Source organism: Dipteris shenzhenensis, chromosome 8 (assembly GCF_047967505.1).
Source record: "Dipteris shenzhenensis isolate YYH24624 ecotype China chromosome 8, Dip_SZ_1.0, whole genome shotgun sequence".
NCBI classification, from domain to species: Eukaryota; Viridiplantae; Streptophyta; class Polypodiopsida; order Gleicheniales; family Dipteridaceae; genus Dipteris; species Dipteris shenzhenensis.
The window spans coordinates 4,420,937-4,444,830 of NC_141603.1; the positions used below are offsets into that span (position 1 = coordinate 4,420,937).

The 23,894-nt window shown below is 45.3% G+C and overlaps 1 protein-coding gene across 4 annotated transcripts in view; it reads right to left on the minus strand.

Moving 5' to 3' along the window:
* EMB3012 (embryo defective 3012) overlaps window positions 1-23,894 on the minus strand; it is a 221,058-nt gene that overhangs the window by 38,959 nt on the left and 158,205 nt on the right. For all 4 annotated transcript variants that reach the window (XM_087377933.1, XM_087377932.1, XM_087377929.1 and 1 more), the window contains exon 27: window positions 2,111-2,241. In XM_087377933.1, coding sequence (XP_087234059.1) covers window positions 2,111-2,241 — 131 coding nt within the window. The remainder of the gene's footprint in view (window positions 1-2,110; window positions 2,242-23,894) is intronic.

The window sequence follows — 23,894 nt, forward strand, 5'->3', positions numbered from 1 at the left end:
AATATTCCACAAATGCTTTGCAACAAGAATATGTTTCATGAGATAAGACCACATCGGATAGTTGGTGCCATCCAACTTATCATCTTCACGAAGAACTCCAAATAAATCTTGATTGTTCCAAGCCATAGCAACTGTGATACCCTGAAAAAGACCTGAAAACCCAAAAGCCTCAAGGCTATCACTGCAAAAAGCTGGCTGTCCCAAAAATGACAGCAAATATCTGCAAATATCTGACCCAAATCAAAGGGCAAATGCAGATCTGACCCAAATGTGACTGTGACAGGCAATGTTCACTGCAAAAACAGCAAATTTGGTAAAAGCCCCAAATTTCTTGAGGGCAAATAGGCCAAAAAGAGGGCAAATGTGGAAAAGCCCCAAATTTTGCTGAAATTTTGCAAATGTGACCCAATGTATGATAATCTGACCCAATGTCCTACAAATCTGACTCAATATCCTGCAAAAAAAGGACTCAATGTCCTACAAACAAGCTGTACAGATAGCTCAAGTACAACGTACGGCTATACTGTCAGCTTAAGTACTACTGTACGGCTGTACGGAGATCTGCGTAGGACTTGTACTACAGGTAAGGTACGGGGATCTGCGTAGAACTTGTACTGAAGGTACGGGTCTGTACGGGCAACACAAGTACGGATCGCGTGTACGGATCAGGTACCACTGAAGGTACGAAGGTACGACGATGACGCAGAGTACAAAGAAGAGCCGTATGGTTGTACGACGCAGGCACAAGTGACGACGAACGATGCACGATGTACGAGCGATGCAGATGTACGAACGATGCACGATTCAGTACGGCGATGCAGTGTACGACGACGCGCAGCCACTGAAGGTACGGTACACGGTACAACGTCCGTTGGTTGTACGGACATCCGTACTATTGTACGGGCGGTACGGACCAGAGGCACAGGAAGCGAAGCGAAGCTCTGATACCACTGAAGGTACGGAACGAAGAGAGAGAGAGAGTGCAGGTACAAGACGAGTCAATTGTTGAGTAGTCACATCAAAACTTAGATAACTTGAAAACGCACAAGTACAAAGTATTTGTACCTAGACCTAGGACTAAGTGTCCTAGGTGTCACATAGGACTAAGTGTCCTATGTGGCCTAGAAGGCACTAACACTATAAGTAGAACCATCAGAAGATGGCCTACACCCCCTTGGCCAGCTTCTGCTAGGAAGGCGATGTTTTGCAAAGAGTGGAGGGGCTCACCCTTTTTCTCTGAGTGTACTGCAGAGTTGAGATGGCATTTTCAGCCTCAACCTTGGTTGTTTTCCACTGCTTTTGAGGAGTGTTTTTTCTCATGCATTGCATGATGTATTTCCACTTCGAGCTTCCTCTCGCGGGTTTTTTTCACACTTAATGAAGTCATTTTCTCCGGAAAAAAAAGAACCCCACATATCCAAAGATTTGTTTTATTCATTCTCTGGAAGGAACTCTTTAAGAAGGACATTATCAAACTGCAATCAGATACTAAGAACTTGATTACAATCATGCACCACTTATATGCTTTGTTGCCTTAAGCCAAGCTTGCTTAGGTTACTGGCAGCTCCCCAAGGATAGATTTCAACCTATGGAAACATTGCCACTTGCAGAGAAAGGTAAAGAGCATCTTTACTTTTATCCTTCTACTTTTTACCATACAATGATGATAAAAAATCATATGTAGTTCAATTATATATAGTTTGCAACCATAGCCGATAAATATATTACCAAACCTGCCTACCAACAAATTGTCATATTTTTAACATAAAACAATACTCAAAGGACCCCTGAAATGCATAGATGATTTATATATGCACATTCAGCGTCGCCAATTGGTGTTGCCGTTGATGTGACAATAACCAAATATTGATGACCTTTGTGCCAAACTAATACACAAGAAAGAGTCTCTGTTGCAGCAGCAAGTATTGCAATTCCACACTTAGGCACATGCCAGCAGGGAGAAGGGCATTTCTAGCAAATAGCTCTTTACTTAGCACCCCTAGCAAATCACAATTCCATTTCTCAGACGCAACCCATGATTAACCAGCTTACAAATTGGTCCTTCACTTAACACTCTTGATAATATGAACAGTCAAAATCAAAACCTTACCTGCACTGATATAGTAGCATTCATTGTGTATTCATCATCATATTCTTCTAAAACTTTCGCACATACGACATCAATGCGATTAGTTTCTGTTGTTAGAACGATTGCATTGCCGACTTCAAAAAAAGGAGCACCTGCAGTGTAACGAGGTTTCATTGATATGTGAGATGAGAGCATCATATAAGAACGTTTGAAACTCTAATGGCATTTTAAACTTTTCACACCTGATAAAGAAACTCAGTCACCTAGAAACTGAAAGTGTAAAAAATTCACGATGCATGGGTGTGAATGTATCAAATCAGAAAGTATTAAGTTGCAGATTTCACAACTAATTAAGTGCAAGATAACATAGATGGATCCTTCCCAAGTTAAAACCACAATCTTTTCCACTAGGATTAACCAGCTAAACTAATTCATTCCCTTGTTGAAAAACGGAAAAATTTATCAATGTCTATTATGGAATTTGCAGGGGAGCATTAGCATATCTATGCCATTGTGCTGGGAATGTGGAAACTAAAGAAACCCCAAAAGTAGTTGCTCTTGATAGAAAAAATCGCACAAATCAATTTTGTGCTGTAACGTATATCAAAGTGCAGCGGAACATGCAAACAGAGAATGGAGAGCAGATCTGCTAACTGAGTCAGCAATGCAGAGAGATGGAACTGCACAGAAATAACAGGGAAAAAACTCTGCCGAATATCAGAGAAACCTCCACAGAAGTGGTACAACTCCAGGGCAGAACTATGCCACTGGATGATCAGGTAGACCTGCACCTTACAACTCACAGAAATAGCCAAGAAACTGCACTACAAAGATGCCAAGGCTATGCTGGGCACTGCGCCAAGCGACTGCCAAAAACTCTCATAACGACTATACAACCAGGCTCCAAATGACCACATTTATAGGGGCTGGGGCTTGCTGACCTGACTGACTGACCAGATCTCACACCGGCACCAAACTAGGCCCTAATTATGGTCTCTAGCCCTGGCTAAACCCCCTCCTAACCTGCAGAAATATTCCCTAAGAATGGACCGTACACTGTACACCTCTCGCTGGGCGCGCACACCAACATAGAAGCCCTCAATCCCTACTATACAGACCCCCTCCAACACCCCCTTTCAGCTCCTCGACGTTGGATCACAATTCTCCTTTGTCACCCGAAGAGTCCCACAGGCAATCCAGATCCCTCTCGACCAGAACACACAAACTTGGAACCGGGTAAACACTAGATCCTTTTGGTCTAGAAATTATGACTAGGTAAATCTTCTAGACCTTCTATTAGAGTATGGATCTATGAAACCCAATTGACAACCATTCCCCACGAACGAATCAAGGGTGCAACACCTCCATAATCGAGTTGCCCACACTCAAAATCGAATTCACTATCGAATTATGAAAGCCAAACAAAACCTGCACGCTCACTTTCATGCTCAGCACACATATTAGGGCCCAGAACCAACCGGCAAGGACCCCCGAAGGTATCTTATTGCTTGAAGATTTTGCTAAGTGCAACAAGCGGATTTAGCTCTGCGTTTTAAACAACACAAAATAGTTTTCATTTTTACAATAGGGTGAGGAGTCGTCAGTGCCCAAAATAGCAACTTCCCCTAAACCACACTAGAACCATCAACTAGTCTACGATGGCATTTTTGTCAAGCTCTGCAAGCATGCGCAAGCATACGCCTCGCCTAGGAAATAGATGTGCTCCATAAGAATAGGGAAATAAGCCCCTCTTGGTCCTCAGCCATGGCACCCGTTAATTGTCAGCTCTTACATGATGCATGGTAAAATATTTAGACTAGTCCTAGTCTGTGGGCATCCCCACGGTGCAATTTAATGCACATGCTTCAATTCTCTACTGGACCAAGGCCAATCCTCTTTGACCATGATTAAGGGATTTGAACAAGAGTCAAGCCTCTTTTATCATAATCATGTCTCTCCGACGGAGGTCTGATTATCTTCATTGTAAACAACTTGGACGGAGACTGTCCCTAATGGCAACAAAATCTTCCTCCAACTATACATGTTTGCTAGTTTTACACCCTTCGAGAACTGACAATAAATAAAAACTTCGTGATGGAACATGCGATACCGGGGAGAACACGAGCCTTATCATTACTCCTCTGAGGACATGAGCTTTCACGCGATAGTGGTTGCATGTTCGCTCCGCCTTCAAGGCATTTTTATCTGCATCACACTTCTTCTAACAAAAGGTGGATGGAAAAGATTTCCAATTACCCTTTCCCTTGTTGTTTTGCCCTTTTCTTGCATGGCGGCTAATACCGTCGCACCTCCACCCAATGGAGGGTTCTAGAAGCGCTCCCTTGATCAATAACCATACGCACAACGTCCGTCCTATGGAGGGTCCTAAAACCGCTCCTATGATCAAGAACCATAGGCACAATCTCCTTCCACATGAGAGTTTTCAACCTCCCACTGATATTGAGAGATGAGTACAATGCTGAATACTAGAAAGATAAATGGGATAGCAATGTGATGGCCACGTCTTCTGAAGAAATCTCCTTGCCTGCTTGGAGTACCTCCAATTGAAGTGCCTACAATTTGTTGATATGCTCATGCATTTACATGGGTGGCCTGTGTGCAAGATGTGTGCAACAATCCTGGATCAAAGGAAGATCACTCTGCAAAGTGTCACCAATCCTAATATGGCGAAGTGCCAAAATGACAAATATACTAAATTGGTGTCAGATGTGTGAATGTGTATACCAATGATACAACTAAATGGACTGACGCCAGTGGGAACTAACCGGGTGATTTGGCAATGGCTTACTTGGCTTGGTGAAGTTTAATCTACTCTATGGATTTACTAGTCTATAGCTAGACTAGTTGCTGACTTTGTGGGTTTCAACACTTGCATTTGGACTTCTAGGTAGACTCACTTCATCAGGGAGGCCTAGTTGTAGAGGGATGCCACATGCTCCCAAATCCCCTTTGCTAGGGTCATGTGCTTGACGTGGTTGATTACCTGAGGAATACAATTTAGAAAAACAAAGAGCAAACACGAGCAATTACTCGATACCACGATTGGGCCAATGTCTCTGCCTCCTGTTCAAGGATGCCAAGGTGCTCCGTGCCTGGTTCTGACCTTTCAACTCCAAGAATAATGAAGTCAGCCAAATTGTAGTACCGCAATACTCCTTCCATCGTCACCTTCCACACCCCGTAGTTATTGCCACTTGACTAACGATCAACAGGAAATGTGAAAAGAATTAGAATCTTGACTGTCTTTTTAGCTATATCAATCAGATTTGTTATTTCAGAGCGGGGCGAGGGCGGTGGGGGGGCTTGCTACTGAAAGGGAGGGTGGTTGCAAAAGAAGAAAGAGAGAAGAAGCAACTACAAGGTCGCCTCCTTCAACAGATCTTGGGCGCCATTGTGGTCCAAACCTGCAACACACCTTCTACAGCACGTCACCTTCTTCCCGGACTGTCCACGCATTCAGAACACCTTCGACAGTTATTCACTTTCTTCTCGTGCTGTCCAGAATTTCAGAAACCAGCAACAGCTTATGTCTGCCCCTCACACTCTCATAAATCAGACTTTACACGATCTTGTGCTCTGATGTTGCCTGCACAGTCATGACACCATCATAAAATCAAGACGGACGATGTTTTCATCCATTCAGAATGAAATAAGGGTGGATGGGATATGGGTAGCGACAATATCTCAGAGTCAGCCTCAAACTCTGACACCATGTCAAAGTGCAGCAGAGTATGCGAATAGACAATGGAAAGCAGATCTGCGAACTGAGACAGCAAGGAAATGCAAATGCAAAGAGATGGAACTGCAAAAAAATAACATGGGAAAAACTAGGCAGAATAGTTGAGACAACCTCCATGGAAGTACAATTCTAGGGCAAAACTCGTGAGGTAGAACTGCACCTCCCAACTCACAGGAGTAAGCAAGAAAGTGTGCCACAAATACGACAAGACTAGGCTGGGCACAGTGCCAAACAACTGCGAAAAACTCCCACAACAACGATACAACGAGGCCCCAACTGACCTTATTTATTGAGGGCAAGGGACCGCTGACCTGGGCAACTGAAAAAGCCTCAAACTAGGACCTAACTATGGCCTCTAGCCCTAGCATTGTGCCCTGGCTAAACCCCCTCCTCACCTGCAGATATATGCACTGAGAAAGGGCACATAGAAGTCCTCACTTCCTACTATACAAACACAAGATGACTAACTAGAGAAAACGAGACTAACAATTGGATGCCCGCACGCTGGATGACAGGTCTCATGTCCTCTCACATGGAGAATGTCATCTCTTCCTTTCCTCTGCCTTTGCTCTTGTGCTACTGCCGTATAAAGTCTCTAACATATTGAACCCACCTCCAATACACTAATGATCAATGACAGGAAGAGTCTGACAAATGCTGGTTCAAGAGTCTGTCTACCTGTTGCCCCGAGCACGCAACAAAGAAGAGATTACAGGCATTGAACTGGGTACTTCTTTCTCCAATCATTCTCCAACACAGATCATTCATTTGAAGCAGCAGAGAGGGGAGCGTTCAGCTATTAGGATTCATGTCTTCTTATGCCAGGAGGTTTCTCTCAGAGAGCCCATCACAAAGATCTTGGGCCACACGTGCAAGCTTGGTAGCTCTTCAAAGATTGGAGGAGACGGTGCCCAGGAGTCCTTGCGTTGCGGAGAGGCAGGTTGCCAGAGCTAGGATTCAGGCCATGAAGAAGGCCCAAATATGAGTACAAATTTTCACATTTTGGAACACATTTTGGACTCTAGATTGGTGGACAGTACCACTTTCTCGACATTCATGAGCTGTTTCAGTCCAATGAGAGATTCCTTGAGACACCCTGATCAAATCAGCGATACGCCGCCATCTTCCTTCTGGAGTCCCAGCAACATAGAGATCAGCTCTTGAGTGAAAACGAGAGCACAAGAGGGACCGTCAGAGCCCAAACAGAGGACGGTGACCCGAGCCAAGGGCAACAGGGGACGAGATGAGACCGAAAGAGAACAACTTGACAGAACCCAACCTTGGGTGGACTCTCAAATGAGGATTGTAGACATTTCCTCTTTATTATTTAACGTGGAGAGACACGAGACTGCAGCACTTGTCAAACAGTAATCTATGTCTCGGAGAATACCGAGGAGGAATGAGGGACTGGGATAGACCAGTCATCCTGATCGCCAAAAGGTTTCCATTATTGATTGCTTACTCGGTAATGCCAACCCTCTCCAGATCAACAACCACTAATAAACGAGCTCGTCTTATCTATCCTCAGCTGCCTGGTGGAGCAGCGCTTCATTTTCTTGTATCTGATGCCAACCTTGGGCGTGGGTGCCTATTTAGTGGCCCCATCCCTGACCTTACATTGTATCTGAACCCTTTGTTCTTTGTAGATGTTAATAAGCTTTCTTTCTTTCATTCCTTCAGGGATGCATATTAAATTGCCAAAACATTTACGTCAGTTATTGGGACACAGTAAAAAAGCTTGTTCACTTTACTTTTGAGTGGACGGAATTAGAAGTAGTCAAATCATACAAACATCTCAGATTGGAGTCGGAAGATAACTGCAAGTGAAATGCATGTTTGAAAGTTGCTTTCAACCTTCAAAACAAATGCAAAAAGGCAAACATTCTATGACTTGGGGATGAGGAAACTATACAACCTTATATCCGGACATCTTGGATTTCTCGAGCCATGGGGGAGTTCTCGTTCGACTTCAACACAAGGACTGCAGTCCGCCAGATATCGAGCATTGACTTTGAGCAACACTCGGTCATATTGCCTTGTAGATGAGGCAAGTATTTCCAGTCCAAGCCGCAGTCACCTCATATGGACACTCTTTCATAAATATAAGCAAGATGCACGATCTGATTGTCTACAATAACTAGAGAGATGGGCTTCTTCCGATGGGCTCACTTGTTTTCCACATGGAGGAGGTTCTAATGTAGTTGACTATCTCATGGAATACCCCACCTTTGCCTCCCACATCATAGATTTCTAGAGAGCGGACCATCTGCACTTGGTTTTTAGCTTGTCCATACCATTCCCGTCATGGAGCACATTGCATCACAAAATAGACATACCACCTATCAGGATATCCACTTTGACGACGCATTAGCCCACTCATATGCTGCCCGCCACTATGCTATGCTTCTTGATATTGATCATACTCTCTTACGAGAGAATACAGTCGCCCTTGATCACCTACTCCCTTCATGATGCTCTCTCTAGTCTTTTCCCCAAATCATTAAATCCAACTGCCGAACACCCATTGGACTAGTCCCCTATGATGATTAGTGTAAGTCCTTGTGCGGTCAACATAGATTCAAGACTAACATTGTCTTCCAGCTGAGATACAGACCAAACTAGAATATTATCATCTAGTTTGTCAAAGTAGAGACTTTATCCACCAAAATGAGTAGGAGGTTGAGATAGAGGAACACTTCATATTCAGATGCCTTGTGTACATGAGATCTGTGGGCGATATCACTATGTATTCAAGAGAGGATTTAGAAAACTCCAAGATTTATTGGCCCATCTTCATCAGTGACGCCTGGCGACTATCCTGCTCTAAACTCCTTCGAATGCAAAGGCAAGATTAAGAGGACTTTTCAGAATCCAATCAAAGGAAAATCACAAACTTCTTCCATGACTCGAGCCAGAGGCAGCAAGGGACACGACGGAATTGGGACCCACAAACCAAGACAACACAAAGTCACCCTCAAGTTGACTTGAAAAGAGAGACCACCAGCATGAGTAACGCTCGTCAAATGGCGATGCCACCAGACTAACTGAAGCACACTTTGAAGGACTGCTTTGGCTGCAATTACCTTACAAACATGTATAGAGCTGCAAGTTACCACATATACCAACAAACGATCTGGCATGTAAGAAAATTGCAAGAACAGGGTCTTGTGGAATACGAGAAACAGCAAAGCCCTGAATGTACTTGTCAAAGGACTGGCAGTGGGTGACAGCCCGATGGCCGATGTTGAAGCCTTACTTACCAAGATGGGTATTAATCTGATCTTTGAGGCAGTCATGAGAGTGGGTAAAGCTGATGCACCAACAAGGCCAATGGTGATCAGATTTCAGACTACAGCAAACAGATACCTGCATAGGCATAAGGGCAACATAACTGGCACATAACTAGACAATGACCTCACGCTCTTGCTGTGTGCCGCAAGAGCATAGAAGGGAGGGGATGATTCAAGTGATGGCAGCAAGACAAGGAGGGAAATGTGCTTGCATACTGAGACGGTAAAGTGATCATCCAAGAAAAAGGAGAAAGAGAAAAGAGGGATAAAAACAGCACATGACAGTGTCTGGGCTATGGGGCACGGATACAAAACAGATTGAGCATGGCTGTGTGGAGCTGTAATAGCACCCTTTGGTTCTAACCTAGGAGGGCTTCAGAGACTGATAGACATGTTGTCACACTTAGACACTCAAGAGTCTTGGGAGAGGGATACCCATAGTGTAGTGACAAGATACACATAGAAGTTGGTCCACGAGAAGGACATGAGGAGAGATAGCAGGGTACCGGGCTCTAGGGGTGTAGTAATTCACTTCACATTGCATCAAACGCTTCTTATGTCTGTGATGCAAAAGGAGAGCATGTGCGACGTATTCAGAAAACGGATGCGACTGCATGGCTAATCTTCATTGTGCAATATACTACGTTCCCCAAGATACAGCGTCCTATGCACATGATGTCACCACGGAGGGCCACAACCCATATGAGACGATACACGAACCCACAAGAGAGGTCCAAAATGAGCACAGCATGTAATCCTAAGATGTCCAGCCTATGCACACATCTAAGAGAGCTATGGAGACAGCAAAAGTAACCGAAAAATCTGTAAGAGCAGCCAGCCAAAAAGCTAGGAAGCTATGTAAAAATTCTTGGAGCACAGCAGCAAAGTACTCTGACTAGAGCACTAGCTAGTTCAACAACTACTCAACACATAGCACGTTTATAATATTTGTTCCACTAAATTTAGAAGATCACTATCTATTGATATTGATCAAAAGTCCCATAGATCCTTAAAGTCTCATGCGGACTTTAATAAAGCCTTCATTGATCATCTTAGGTGTTAGGGGTGGACTTGTGTGTGCAGCAAAGATGTCCCAATCTACGGCACGACGTAAGTGTAGAGGTAAAGCACTTCTTCCAGCCAGAAAGCACCGATTGGCAAGACTTACGGAGGCGACAGATGCAAGGCCTCGAGCCAGAGATATAGCAAACTCGCCAACGCACTGAGGCACGAATCATATTAGGGGACCTTCCCTCTATGCTCACTAGACCAGCGAGCGTAACAGTGGCGCTTGCTCACCGTAGAGCCACAACCAGGCGACCACAGCGGGCCACAAATGCCAACAGACACGAACGCTCCATCACAAGCTTTCTGCCACTACAGTAACCTCACATAGCAACACCCTCTTCTCAGGATTGATGTCTCGTCTTGGAGAGCTTTCCTCTCTATGTATCAATGCCATTCTAATAATGTTCATGGTTATGATCATTATTATGGGCTGCGGGTGTGCGTAGATTACCGCAACCTCAACGCCGCAATTGTGACCAATCCTCCTTTTATCGATTCCATGTTGGACATTGTTGCTGGCCACGAGAAGTATTCGTTACTTGATGGGTTCAACGGATACAATCAGGTCTAGATAGCCAAAGAAGATCAAGAGAAGACAACATTTATCACCAAATGGGAGTCTTCGCATCGAACGTCATGACTTCCGTGTCTTTGGGGAGCAGAGCCTGCATATCAGCCACCTCTCAATGTGCATTACCAAATGCCGTGCTGCAAAGTTATCCCTCAATCCAGCAACGGTGTTCATGCCCGCCAGTGGCTCCACACCTCAGATCATTGTATCCATTTTCTTGTCGAAGACTTTTGATGAAATTTCTTTCTTTTCTTTCTCTCTCTACCCCTCCGTGTAATATCACTTCCTCTCTACATGAGCCCGCAACCTACGAGACCATTATGATGGGGCATATCATGTCCACGATTTATGCATCAGTGCCCGATTTTGAGGTCAGGCGATTTGCAAAGATGCAAGGGCTTAGAGCAAATGGGCAGACGGATTCTGACGTGATCATGGGACCATAAATCACATTCTCACAATGATGTGTATCATTAAGGAGGCGAGGGCACGGAAGCAGAGGGTTTATTGTTGCTTTGTGGATTTCCACCAAGCCTTTGATACGCTTCAGAGGGCCGCCGCCAGCCAGTAGCCGCCAATCGTCGCAAGCACCCCCCAGTCCCGTCCTCAACAACAAAACCCCCCCTAGTTTTCTTCAAAAAACAAACTAACCCTAATCCCGAGTTGGACTAAACCCCCAACCCAACCTAGGGGTTTGGTTCAGCTAGGGTGTTCTATAGACAGCCGATTATGGACTCGCCTACCCTCTCCTCCAAGCACCCTCAACTCCTTCAACCTCCATGAGGACTCTATACTCTACAAATGCAGCCATGACACCCTCTCCGTATGCACGCACTTACCAACAAGAGGGCTCAAAACAACCCATCCTTCAACAACAGGATCAGATTTTTCATCTACAAGAAGGGGTGAGAGAGCTACGATTGCAACTGGCAGAAGTAAAGGCTCGACTTCACATTCTCGAAGGGCCTGGTAAGCAAGTAGTAATTGATGAGGCTGTAAAATCTTGTAAGGATTCCCCCCATACCCCGCACCTAGTCTCTACAGTCAAAGATCTTGTTCACATTGAAGTACAAACTCCTAAGAAGGAGTGATAGCGCAAGTGGATACCAAAGCAAGTAAATATGTTATTCAAGCAGGGATTAAAGAACACGAACCTAGATATGATAATGCGCTGAGGATTAGAATAGGGGAACTCCTAGAAGATTGGAACAAAGAGGACACTTATAGTGAAATATTGACAAAGATCAAGCAGGGTTGCCCAACATTGAATGGACGGATGATGATGAGCAGGATGCTGACGACTCCAAGCCAGCTTCTATTACACACTCTAAAGGTCATGCAACCCTTACACTAAAGTCAAAAGATATGCGAATCAAGCTTCTTAGACAATCTTACAAGTTGAAGGGTATCAAAGTATGGATAGCTGACGAGCTTACACAAGCTCAACTCGAGATTAAGGCAACTGAATTAGCTAAAGTCAGGGCTGACACAGAAGATGGAAAATGGGCAGTTTACTGTGAAGGCATAGCCCTAATCAAAAAGTTTAAATCAAAACCAAAAGACTCTCAGTCTTAAACCAATGTATGGCTGATTACTCTTTTAGACTATTAGGTAGGTACTCTAAATAAATTGGGGTTGCTTTTGCACTCCTTGGGAGCTGCCATGCGCTCTCCCTAAAGCAGATGTACTAGAGGGTTTCTTGACGTCCCATAGACCTTTTGGTCTTCAGTGGACGTTAATAGACTCTCTCTCTCTCTCTCTCTCTCTCTCTCTCTCTCTTCCCCCCCATAATATCCCTCCCTCCCCTATAATATCCCTCCCTCCTTCCCTCTCTCTATACCCTTATTATATCCCTACCTACCTCCCTCTCTCTTTCTCCCCCCTATAATCTCTCTCTCTCTCTCTCTCTGTCGTTCCCTGCCACATGTCATTCGTCTAGTCCCCCACCAGTTGGTCTTGTTCCTTGCAACGGTTGGTATGACGAGGAGTGTAAGGAACTCCGCAGGAAACTTCACCTTGAGACCAAGGAGAAGTCTCCCCTCCTTGCCGAAACCAAGAGAGACTACAAGTGGTTGGTTAGGCGCAAGAAACGCCAATTTCTAGCCCGGAATGAGGAGGAGTTGAGAAGCTTGCTTTTCAGCTGTGACTCCAAGGAATTCTGGAGAAAATTCCTCCGCTCGAAGTCTCAGAGCCCCCTCACAGATCCACGTGTCTGGTCTGCATACACTTCAGCTCTATACGATGTTCCAGATCAGCCAGCCATCGATTTATCCCATTCCCCTAGGCCAGCTTCATCTAGTCTCTTCACACCAGAGAGTGTCCGTGCAGCAGTCCACCGATTGAAGAACGGGAGAGCTAAGGATCATGATGGATTGCAAGCGGAGTATGTAATCCATGGGATTGATGCCTTAGATTTTGTTCTTTCCCGTCTCTTCAATGAGTCTGTTTGTACAGGCCTACCACAGTCCTGGTTAGGCAATACCATAGTACCTATCCACAAGTCGGGGGACCCTATGGAGCCGTCGAATCACAGGACCATCATGATTGGCCACGTTATGGCCAAGATCTATGCATCACTTTTGGAAAGCTGTATAAATGACCATGCCGAGATGACAGGACTCAGAGCCAGAGGGCAGGCTGGATTTCGCAGGGATCATTCGACACTTGACCACATCCTCACACTCAGGGCACTGGTAGAGGAGGCGAAGTCACGAAGGCAACGGCTTTATTGTTGCTTCGTGGACTTCAAGGAGGCATTTGACACAGTTCCGCGATTCAGATTGTTTCAGAGGATTCGCCAGATGGGCTTCAGTGGAGAGATACAGTGGGCTATCATGGCTTTGTATGAGAGGGTCACTGGTCGGGTTCGGACACGTGAGGGCTCTCAGAGGAGGTATGCAGCACGATTGGGGTGAAGCAGGGTTGCCCGCTCTCTCCTACTCTCTTTGGATTATATATTGATGAGCTAGAGATGTTTATACAGATGACAGGCGGTGTGGGCTCTACTCTCTCAGGATCCTCCATTCCTATCCTCCTGTATGCGGACGATGTGGTTCTCATTTCCTCTACTGCTCAGGGCCTCCAGGCACATATTGAGGCACTCCACAGGTTTTGCCAGGACAGGGGGTTGACCGTAAACCTTGGCAAGACCAAGGTTACAGTTTTCAACACCTCTGATCGTATTTACAGCACGGATGAGTTTTGCTTCACTTATGACGGACAGCCCATTGAGCTTGTTAGAGAGTACACTTATTTGGGGGCAGTTTTCAGGGGACCGGTTTCACCATGACCTATGCAGCACGAGATAGGATTAGTAAAGGGTATGCTTCGTTGGCTCATCTTGAGCGTCAGTGTTTTCAGTCCCACTTTCAGCATCCCGATACGAAATCCTTGCTTTTTGATACATTGGTGAGACCAGCTGCGATGTATGCAGCTCCTTTCTGGGCAGGAGACCTCGGCGCTGCAGATTGGAGACGAGTAGAGAGGTTACAGATCATCATTTTCTCTCGGCTCATTAGGGCCAAGGCTACAGTTCCGCACGAGATCATGCTAGCAGAGTTTGGAGCTACTCCCCTTGCATTGGATGCAGCATTTCAGTCGGTCATGTATTTGCATAGGGTTAGGGAGTTTGGAGACTCAGCACAGCAGGCAGAGCTCGGTTGCCATGGTTAGCACTTACATCTTCTATGGAGTTGGCACGATCTGGGGCCCGATACTGCTGGTGCTTCAGACTCACTAGGTGGCTCACATCTCTTGGACTAGACATGGATAGACTGCCTCCCTTCCGATACAGCATAGATGCCCCTCATCTCGAGTTGACTCGCCACGAGCTTAGCCAGGTCACGAGAGCAGAGTTGCTGCAGCTTCATACGTATCGCACTTGGATTTATCCCACGCAGCTTCCGACGAAGATGGCCACATATCGTGACCACTTCCTTCGGATCTCAGAGGATGGATTTGTCATTCCACCAGGCTATACAGGTATCCACATGTCCCACTCACTGAGGATTGCCCTTGGCCAGCTTAGAGTCTCTTCGCATCAGCTCGAGATAGAGGCTGGTAGGATGCGACGCATGGAGGATGGACGGCGACCAGGCCGAGAGACCAGGATCTGCCCTTGTTGCACCATGGGAGAGGTGGAGTCAGAGGAGCACTTCATTTGCAAATGCCTGCTATATTATGAGCTCAGAGGTAGATTCCACTGTCTCTTCACGGATGGCTTTGGACCTCGCTCACGAGTGATGGACTACGAGGATCAGCATTGCCTAGCTCTTTATGTCGGGGAGGCCACTATGCTTCGACGAGACTACCTCAGAGACCATCAGCACAGACCGGAGCGTGATAGAGCCCAGCCTGATAGAGCTCAGGCACACGCTATACCAGAGGACAGAGACCAGGAGGAGCACGAGGAGGTCAGAGCTCACACAAGACACATGCCTCCACCCTGTGGATGTACATATGAGATGGTTTGTAGACGCCGCAAGATCTTGTTACATAGGGGACGTACTCGTCACTTCATCTCCAGACGATCCAGGATGATGGCAGCTTTTTGGAGGAGACTTCCTCATGGAGATCTCGCCCCACCAGCCGCTCACCTCACCTTTGCTCAGATTTGTACTCTCATAGCAGGAGGCAGAGTCGATGGACAGGATTTCCAGTATTATTTTGGTTCTCAGACTCCGTGACACCTGGACTTGTATCTTTGCATTGGCATATTGTACTCATCCCCCCATTTTGCACCCAGGGGCGGTTTCCTTGCATCTAGTTTACTTTGTATTTAGGCTCAGATTTGACATTATGTACTTTCACTTGCATTGTATTGCATAGCACTTAGATGATATTCGACGATGCCTCTTCTTTGTGGCACGTTGATTTTGTGCTATCTTGTATGCAGAGTTCTTGATGTCCCATGGGCCCATTTTGGCCTTTAGTGGACAATAATACACTTTCTTTCTTTCTCTCTCTCTCTCTCTCTCTCTCTCTCTCTCTCTCTCTCTCTCGCTCCTACGCCAGCGAGCTCAAGCGCGCTACTCCTCCAAGCTCCGTCATCGACCTCTGTCGATGTGGCCTTCTCCATGCAGAGACTTCTCTCTATCCTGTAGAATCTCTCTCCACCTTATCTCTCTGCATATCTCCACCTCGGAGAAGAGCACAAGTAGGCCATGTGGAGCAGCATTCACTCATTGCCTTGGATATCCTTTTGGAGGGCTCTCTCTCTCTTTCTCTCTCTCTCTCTCTCTCTCTCTCTCTCTCTCTCTCTCGGGTCTAGGGTCCCATAGATATGAGATAGAGGCTTCGTTTGAGCCTAAGCTTGCTCCATTTGGAGCTCTATACGCAAAGTTGTGGGCAGTTCTCTGCCAGGCGTCACCAATTTCTTTCTACAATCTGGCATCTCCAGCCCTCAACAGGAGAATACTACGCAGTGGGCATTCCTCTCACTCCACTCCCATTCTGAAAACCAGTCAAATGGGAAGCTTTGGAACAGTGCCAAAAAATGGTAAAGCAACAATGAATGCAGCCTTAACAAAGACAATGCAGTCTATGAATGCAGCAGCAGTACCACAATCCCCAACAACAGAGGTAATTCCTTTGGCATTAGATGAAATTGCAGTCCCTCTCATTCCATCACAAGGAAGCATTTGGACATTTTTGGCTACTTTGCAAGCAACTATGGCCCAACAACAGCAAGAACTAAGCAACCTTGCTCTCAAGTGCCAAGAGCTTGAATACAAGAATGCAAACATTGAACAAAAGAATGCAAATCTTGAACAGACTGTGACTATGCAGCAAGCTAAAATAGATCAGCTAGAACAGACACTAGAAGAATTCCAAGGGACATGATGCATGCAAGGATCTATCAAACAGCCCACTAGTTGGGCAGATGCAGTGAAAACTGGGAATACCACTGCCAGTAAATAGAGGTTTCTAAGAAGCATAGGCAAGCTGAGGGAGATCTGGACAAAAAAGAAATTCTTGACAGAGAAAGAAGGGCACGGAACATTGTACTAAAGGGTATACCCGAGCAAGAAAACGAGTCACCACTGTCCTTGGCAAGGAAAGTAACAGATTTTTTTACTGAACATTTTGCGATGCAGGGTGTAACAGTTTTTGGGGCACACAGAGTTGGAAAAAAAAAGGAAGACAAAGATTACCATCGGTTTATCATTTGCACAATGAATCATCCTGGACAGCAGTAGGATATACCTAAGAGGGACCTCTTTTTTTGTCACTGAGGATAGGACACCTAAACAACAGGCAGAGAGACGCAAATTTTATGAAGCACGTACAAAGGAGCAAGAGGTAGAGGAAGCTAAGACTCTCTAGGGACACGCAGGCCATGGGACCCAAACAATGCTTAAAATAATATTCTAGAACTGTAGGGGTTTCCCATGGCATAAAGACTCTAGTCTCAATGATGTGTTAGATGATGCAGAGATAGTTTTTTTAGCAGAAACATGGGAAAGAGACGTGCAAAGATTACCAGCAGTTCAAGGATACATGGTACATTCACTATGGCAAACACGAGCAGGCACTCGTGGGCAAGGTGTGAGAGAAAGGAGAGTGAGAGCTGAAAGCTTGGAAGCTGAAAGCTGAGTTGCAATAGAAGAGTGTAAAGAGTACAACACAATGAGTGAGAGATAAGGTTTTGTCCTAGTGACAAAACCTTAGTAGTCACTACCCATAGTTAGTGAACTAACTGCGGTTAGGGGAAAAAACCTCTTAAAGAGGGAAAAGTGCCCCTAACTAGATTATTATATTACATTGGTCACTGCTGAATTATATCTATAATTCTAACACCCCCCTGCAGTGGCAATGTCATGTACAAGGCTGATCAATCACCAAATGGATATAAGTTCAAGGCACTGCGAAATGCCTCAAACTTTTCACGTGGTAGTGCTTTGGTGAAAATATCTGCAACGTTGTCATGTGTGGACACAAAGATCATACTGATCTCTCCTGCATGCAACTTCTCTCTGACGTAGTGATAGTGAACCTCAATGTGCTTCGTGCGAGCATGAAACACTGGATTCTTTGCCACTGCAATGGCACTCTGACTATCAGTGAGAATTGGAGAAGGACCTTCCAAAGACAGATGAAGATCAGCAAATAGACGTCGCAGCCAGACACATTCAACTGTTGCTGTGAAAGCTGCCCTATACTCAGCTTCACATGATGAGGTAGCCACTGTAGATTGTTTCTTGCTCAGCCAGGAAATGCGAGATTTGCCCAAAAAGAAACAATTGCCACTAGTGGACTGCCTAGTGTCATAATCACCAGCCCAATCTAAATCACTGTAGGCATGCATCTGCAAGTCACCCCCCCTAGGAAATAGCAAGCCAAAAGACTTCGTGCCCTGCAAATAACGGAAGATGCGCTTAACTGCCTGCCAATGCATAGTTTTTGGGCTGTGCATGTACCTGCTCACCTGATATACTGCAAACTGAATATCAGGTCTAGTGTTGCAGAGATATATGAGGCATCCAACAGCTTGACTGTAAAGTGTGGCATCAACTAATTCACCTGCATCATGCATTGTGAGTTTCAACCCCGGCTCCATGGGAGTGGCTATGGGCTTACACTCATGCATGTTAAATCTGTCCAAGAGTTTTTGAACATACTTGGACTGAGACATAACAGTGCCACGTCTCTCATGGGAGAACTGGATCCCCAAATAAAAGTGAAGCAGCCCCAGATCTGACATGTCAAAGTTGGTCTGCAAATCAGCTTTGAAATCTGCAATTTTGTCTTCATTAGACCCTGTGAGCAGTAAGTCATCGACATAAAGAAGGATGACTAAAATTTCCCCCCCATCCATCTTGATGTAGAGGGTGCTCTCAGTAGGACTATTGTGCAGCCCCTTGCTAGTCAAAAAGGCATGGATCTTGGCATACCATGCACGAGGGGCCTGTTTCAGCCCATATAAAGCTTTGTTAAGCTTGCATACTTGAAGTGCATTTGCTGTAATTTCAAATCCCAGAGGTTGTTTGACATACACCTCTTCCAGCAAGTCCCCATTTAAGAAGGCTGTTTTTATGTCCAACTGATGAACATTCCACTCAAAATGTGCAGCCATTGCAATAACTGAACGGATGGTGGTCATCCGGGATGTAGGAGCAAATGTCTCCTCATAATCTATGCCCTTTTTCTGAGCATAGCCTTTAGCAACCAGCCTTGCCTTATATCTGTCAATGGAGCCATCTGGCTTCCGTTTGACCTTGAAAACCCATCGTGTGCCAATGGCATGTTTACCCTGTGGCAAGTCTACAACATCCCAAGTCTCATTTTTTGCAATGGACTGCAACTCATCGTGCATGGCATTCATCCAATGCACATTGTCCTTTGCCTCTTCAAATGTGGCAGGCTCCTCATCAAGAAGAGTACCTGCATATGCTGATTCCACTAAATTAGCACCTTCCATGTGCCTTGCTGCACTGCGAGTCCTGCCAGGTAACAAAGCATCAATTTTACTCTCCCTGAGAGTCTGTAACAGCCAGTTTGGGACTGTTTTTGCTGCATGTATGTCTACAATTTCTTGCTGTTTTGATTTGCATCAGAAAAATCAGCAGGGGAACCCAAGGCAATGGGAAGCAACCCCTCACACACATCCTCTAAAGAAGAAGGCATTTGAAAGTCAGCCCGAGTGTGAGCTGAATTTTCAGAAAATAACACATCTCTACTGACTATGATCTTGCGTGTAGCAGGATTGTAGAGACGGTACCCCTTGCTTTCTGCATTGTACCCAACAAATATGCACTTAATGGCTTTATCAGACAATTTGTGCCTAAATTCAACCGGCACATGAGCATAAGCAAGGCATCCAAAGACTTGGAAGTGATCCACTGAAGGCTTCCTGTCATTCCAAACCTCATAAGGAGTTTTTGTTTTTAAAGCCTTAGTGGGAGCCCGATTCAAAATGTAATTGGCACACATCAAACCCTCAAGCCAGAATTTGTGAGGCATGTGTTTGCTTTTCAGCATACATCTGTCCATCTCCATGAGGGTTCTATTTTTCCTCTCAGCTTTGCCATTTTGCTGAGGGGTCAGCCTGACTATGAGCTGATGCACAATACCCTTGTCTTTCAGAAAAGCATCAAATTCTGCAGACAGGTATTCCCCACCTCTATCTATGCGTGATGTCTGTATCTTGAGTCCGGTTTCATTTTCAACCATGGCTGAAAAGTGTTTAAACACCGTGAACACTTCATATTTGTGTTTCAGCCCATAAACCCAAGTAAAATTGGAGTAATCATCAATAAATGTAACGAAGTAGAGATGACCACCCAACGATGGAGTCCTCATGGGACCACAGACATCACTGTGTATAAGCTGTAATTTGCGGACAGCTTTAACTGAACCATCCTTCTTGAAGGGGAATCTATGCATCTTGCCTAAAATGCACCCTTCACAGGCATGTGGAGGAGGTATCTCAAGAGGTGGCAATGCATCAACCATGGAATACTTCTGAAGTGTCATCAAGCTATTGTAAAGCATGTGGCCATATCGGGCATGCCATAATTCTGCATTCTACATGGCAGCTATAGGGGTAGAAACTACAAGAGCATGGGCTGCTCTTTTCTCAAAAATATCAAGCTGAAAAAGCCCACGCAGCAGAGTACCAGATAACCTTAAGGCATAGTCGTCTTCCCTGTCTCGGACAGCACATTTGTCATCCTCAAAGATGACCTGAAATCCACCTCTGTTAAGAGTGGACACTGAAAGAAGATTTTTGGTTATGCCAGGCACATATAAGACATCTGAAAGTCTGAAAATTGAGCCATCAATGGCAGTGAGCTCAACATCTCCTGTGCCACGTACTGAATATGATGAGTTGTTGGCACAAGTGACTTTCTTACCAACGGGAGGTGGATGCAAGGAAGTAAAAAGACACTTCCTAGAAGTGATGTGCTTGGATGCACCGTTGTCAAAATATCAAGTGTTCAGTGTTTCATTGACACTGAAAGCAGATCCATCTGTAGAAGAGTCATAACTGCAAGTCAGAAATGCATATGTATCATCACTGCAAGTGGCTGTACTATCCCGAGCATCTGGAACAGCCAACCTAGAATCTGAAATGCAAGATAAAAAGGCATAATCCTGTCCAACAAAGTTGGCTGCAGCATCCCCACTGTCAGATGCATGAGGAGCTGAATCTAAAACAGCCATATCTGAGCTGTTTTTCTTTTCTTTTGCAAGCCTTTTCCTGCATTCTGCTATGTGATGACCTAGTTTTTGCAGTAATGACAAAAACCATTCTTCTTGGGCTTACTTGCATCATTTTTAGCCTTTTGGGAAGGCTGTCCTGACCCACTGGAAGGCTGATTTACTGATGTCTTCGCATGTCCCTTTGTTTTTCCAAGAAAAAGACTTCTATTAAGTAAGAGAAAAAACCCGCGAGAGCAAGCTCAAAGCGGAATACATCATGAAAACATGAGGAAAAATAAAAAACCCCCTCAGAGTGAGGTGGAAAACAACCAAGGCTGAGGCTCAAAGTGCCACCTCAACCCTGTAGTAGTTTCAGAGAAGAAAGGAGAATCCTTCCATTCCCTGAAGAAAGAAGCCCTCCTAGCTGAGGCTGCACGGGAGTCCCCCTGCATACCCGTCCATACGGCCATCAAAGTATGTACGATGCTTGTCCGGATACTAGCCAATGTGTGCGAGGGATGAACCTGAGTACCCTCCTAATCCTCTGTGCATCTGGCTCTCCAGATATGCCAGGATGCTATGCTCGCTAGAATCTCCCAAGAAGTATCCACAGAGGCATGTACAGCTGTAAAAAGAAGGTGTGGTACCACATAAACGAACAGGACTCAATCCGATGACGTCGAACCGAAATGGCCCGAGAGGAGTCAACTCCCTGATAGAAAACCTGAGGTCCTGTAAGAGAAAGCCAAGCCACCGAGCCCCATGTCATAAAAAATGGGGAATGGGCAAAGTGACTGAAAATCCTGGATACCCCCATCCAAATCATCCTCGCCTGTCTGCAATCCCATAAGCAGTGCTGAATAGACTCCGAAGCAGAAAGGCATCGAGGGCATGTAGGGTCGGCTCCGAACCTGGACCTCCAAAGGTTCACTGCAATCCCTCCATGGATAGAAAGCCAAAAGAAGATAGTGATCATTCTATTCCTGTGGGATTTCCAGAGTCTCCTCCAGAAGCACCTCTGCTGATCCGCAGTAATAACAAAAGTCTCCCAATAAGGAACTCTGGAGGGTCTCCAACCTCTACTACTCAGCTGATATCTCCTAGCATTACTGACCGTGTAACGAAAGAAGGGGTTGCTCTTCTCTCGATGCCCTGCGTCAATCCACTCCCACTCACCGAGGTCCCACTGCAAATACCTGATGGGAACTCCCCCATAGAGCCAGAGCCTCCAAGATGTCCCTTTGTTTTTTATTTAAACTTTGAGAGCATGGCTTGTTCACCTGGACGTGAAGCCAAATTTTTCCTGGTTTGCTCTCCCTGAAGCAGAAGTCCTATCAACTCATGAAAAGTGAGAGGATTTGCACCCCCCCTCAATGATAAGTTCAGCGAGGTATGAAAGCTGAGATAAGACTCAGGAAGAGAATTCAGAGTGGTTGTAATCATCTCTGAATCAGAAATAATTTCATCTATATTTAACAATTGCTCTCTGAGATCCTGTAGCTTTGTGAGGTGGACTGACATGGAGTCACCCTCTTCCATATGTGTATTACTCAACTCTCTTTTCAAGAAAGATACCCTTGCATCATTCCGAGCTGCATACATGCTTTCCAAAATATCCTACGCTGCCTTGGAGGTCTTACACGACCGGATATGCGGAATGATAAATCTTTTCACTGAAAGAGACATGCATGACAAAGCTAAGGCATCCCGTGAATCCCATCTCTTCTGCTCTGGAGCAGTGACTGTAGCTGCACCAACAACTTGTCCTACAGCTGCACCCTGTGCACGACCTCTTCCACCTCCTTGCTGGGGAGGGGTAGCAGGTGCAATAAGTGCTGGTCAGATCTCATCCCCATTGACATAATCCCATAAATTGCGAGAAATCAGAATATTGCGTACCATGAAACTCCAGAGGGAGTAGTTGGTACCATCCAACTTGTCTTCCTGTGAAAGACCACCCAACTGGAAGTCATTCTGATTTCGATGGGCATTATCTAAGATAGAGATTGAAGCAGATACAAAACTGAATTCCCTTACTGGGAATGAAATGCACAACTCCCAAAAAACACAGCCAAGCATGGGCTGTAAATGCAACTTAGATTTCTGTACTTGCATTGTCAGAAATCTGTCCAAGCATCAAAAACTCTCCAGAATCTGCCAAAAGTGCTGCAAAACACTCCAAGAAAGGCAGTATGAACTGAAAAATCCAAAAATTGCTCTCCCAACACAAAAGCCCCAAAATAGGCCTGAAATTGCAACCGGAAAGGGGCAAATTGATCAAAAGCCCCAAATGTTGCAAGAATTGCGCTCCGTCTACAAAAGCCCCAAATTTTACTGCAAAATTGTAGTGTAATCACAAAATCCCCAAATTTCTTCAAGAAATTGTACTACAAAACTGAAAGCCCCAAATTTCGAGCTTGAAATTGCAATCAGAAAGGGGCGAATTCACCAAAAGCCCCAAATTTGCAATTTCTGAATAAAAGCCCCAAATTTTAGACCAAATTTGCAGATCTATCTGCAATGTTTGCTTTGCAAGTAACTGTGAACCTGAAAATACCCCAAATTTGTGAAGTAGATCCTGCAATTTGATTGCAATGTCTGCAACAAACAAAATGCCCCAAATGTACTCCCAAAAAACTGAGCCAAACTATGGCTTTCTGCAAAATGTGCCTCCCAAAGATCACCTGCAGATGAAGGAAATCCTGTATAGATCTGCAGGTACAGATCTGCCACACGTCCAGATGTACGACAGAGTACTGATGACACAGCACCGTACGGCGATGACAAGGTGAACTGAAATAGAACCTGTACGAAAACAGGTACAACTACCTGTTGTACAGTGTATACGCGCAGGTACAGCAATAGCAGGTATTGCAGGTACAACTTCGTACGGAAGGTGACGCAAGTACGGCTGCAACAGGTACGAAGACAAGTACGGTACACGATGTACTGCACTGTACGGCGAACAGGTAC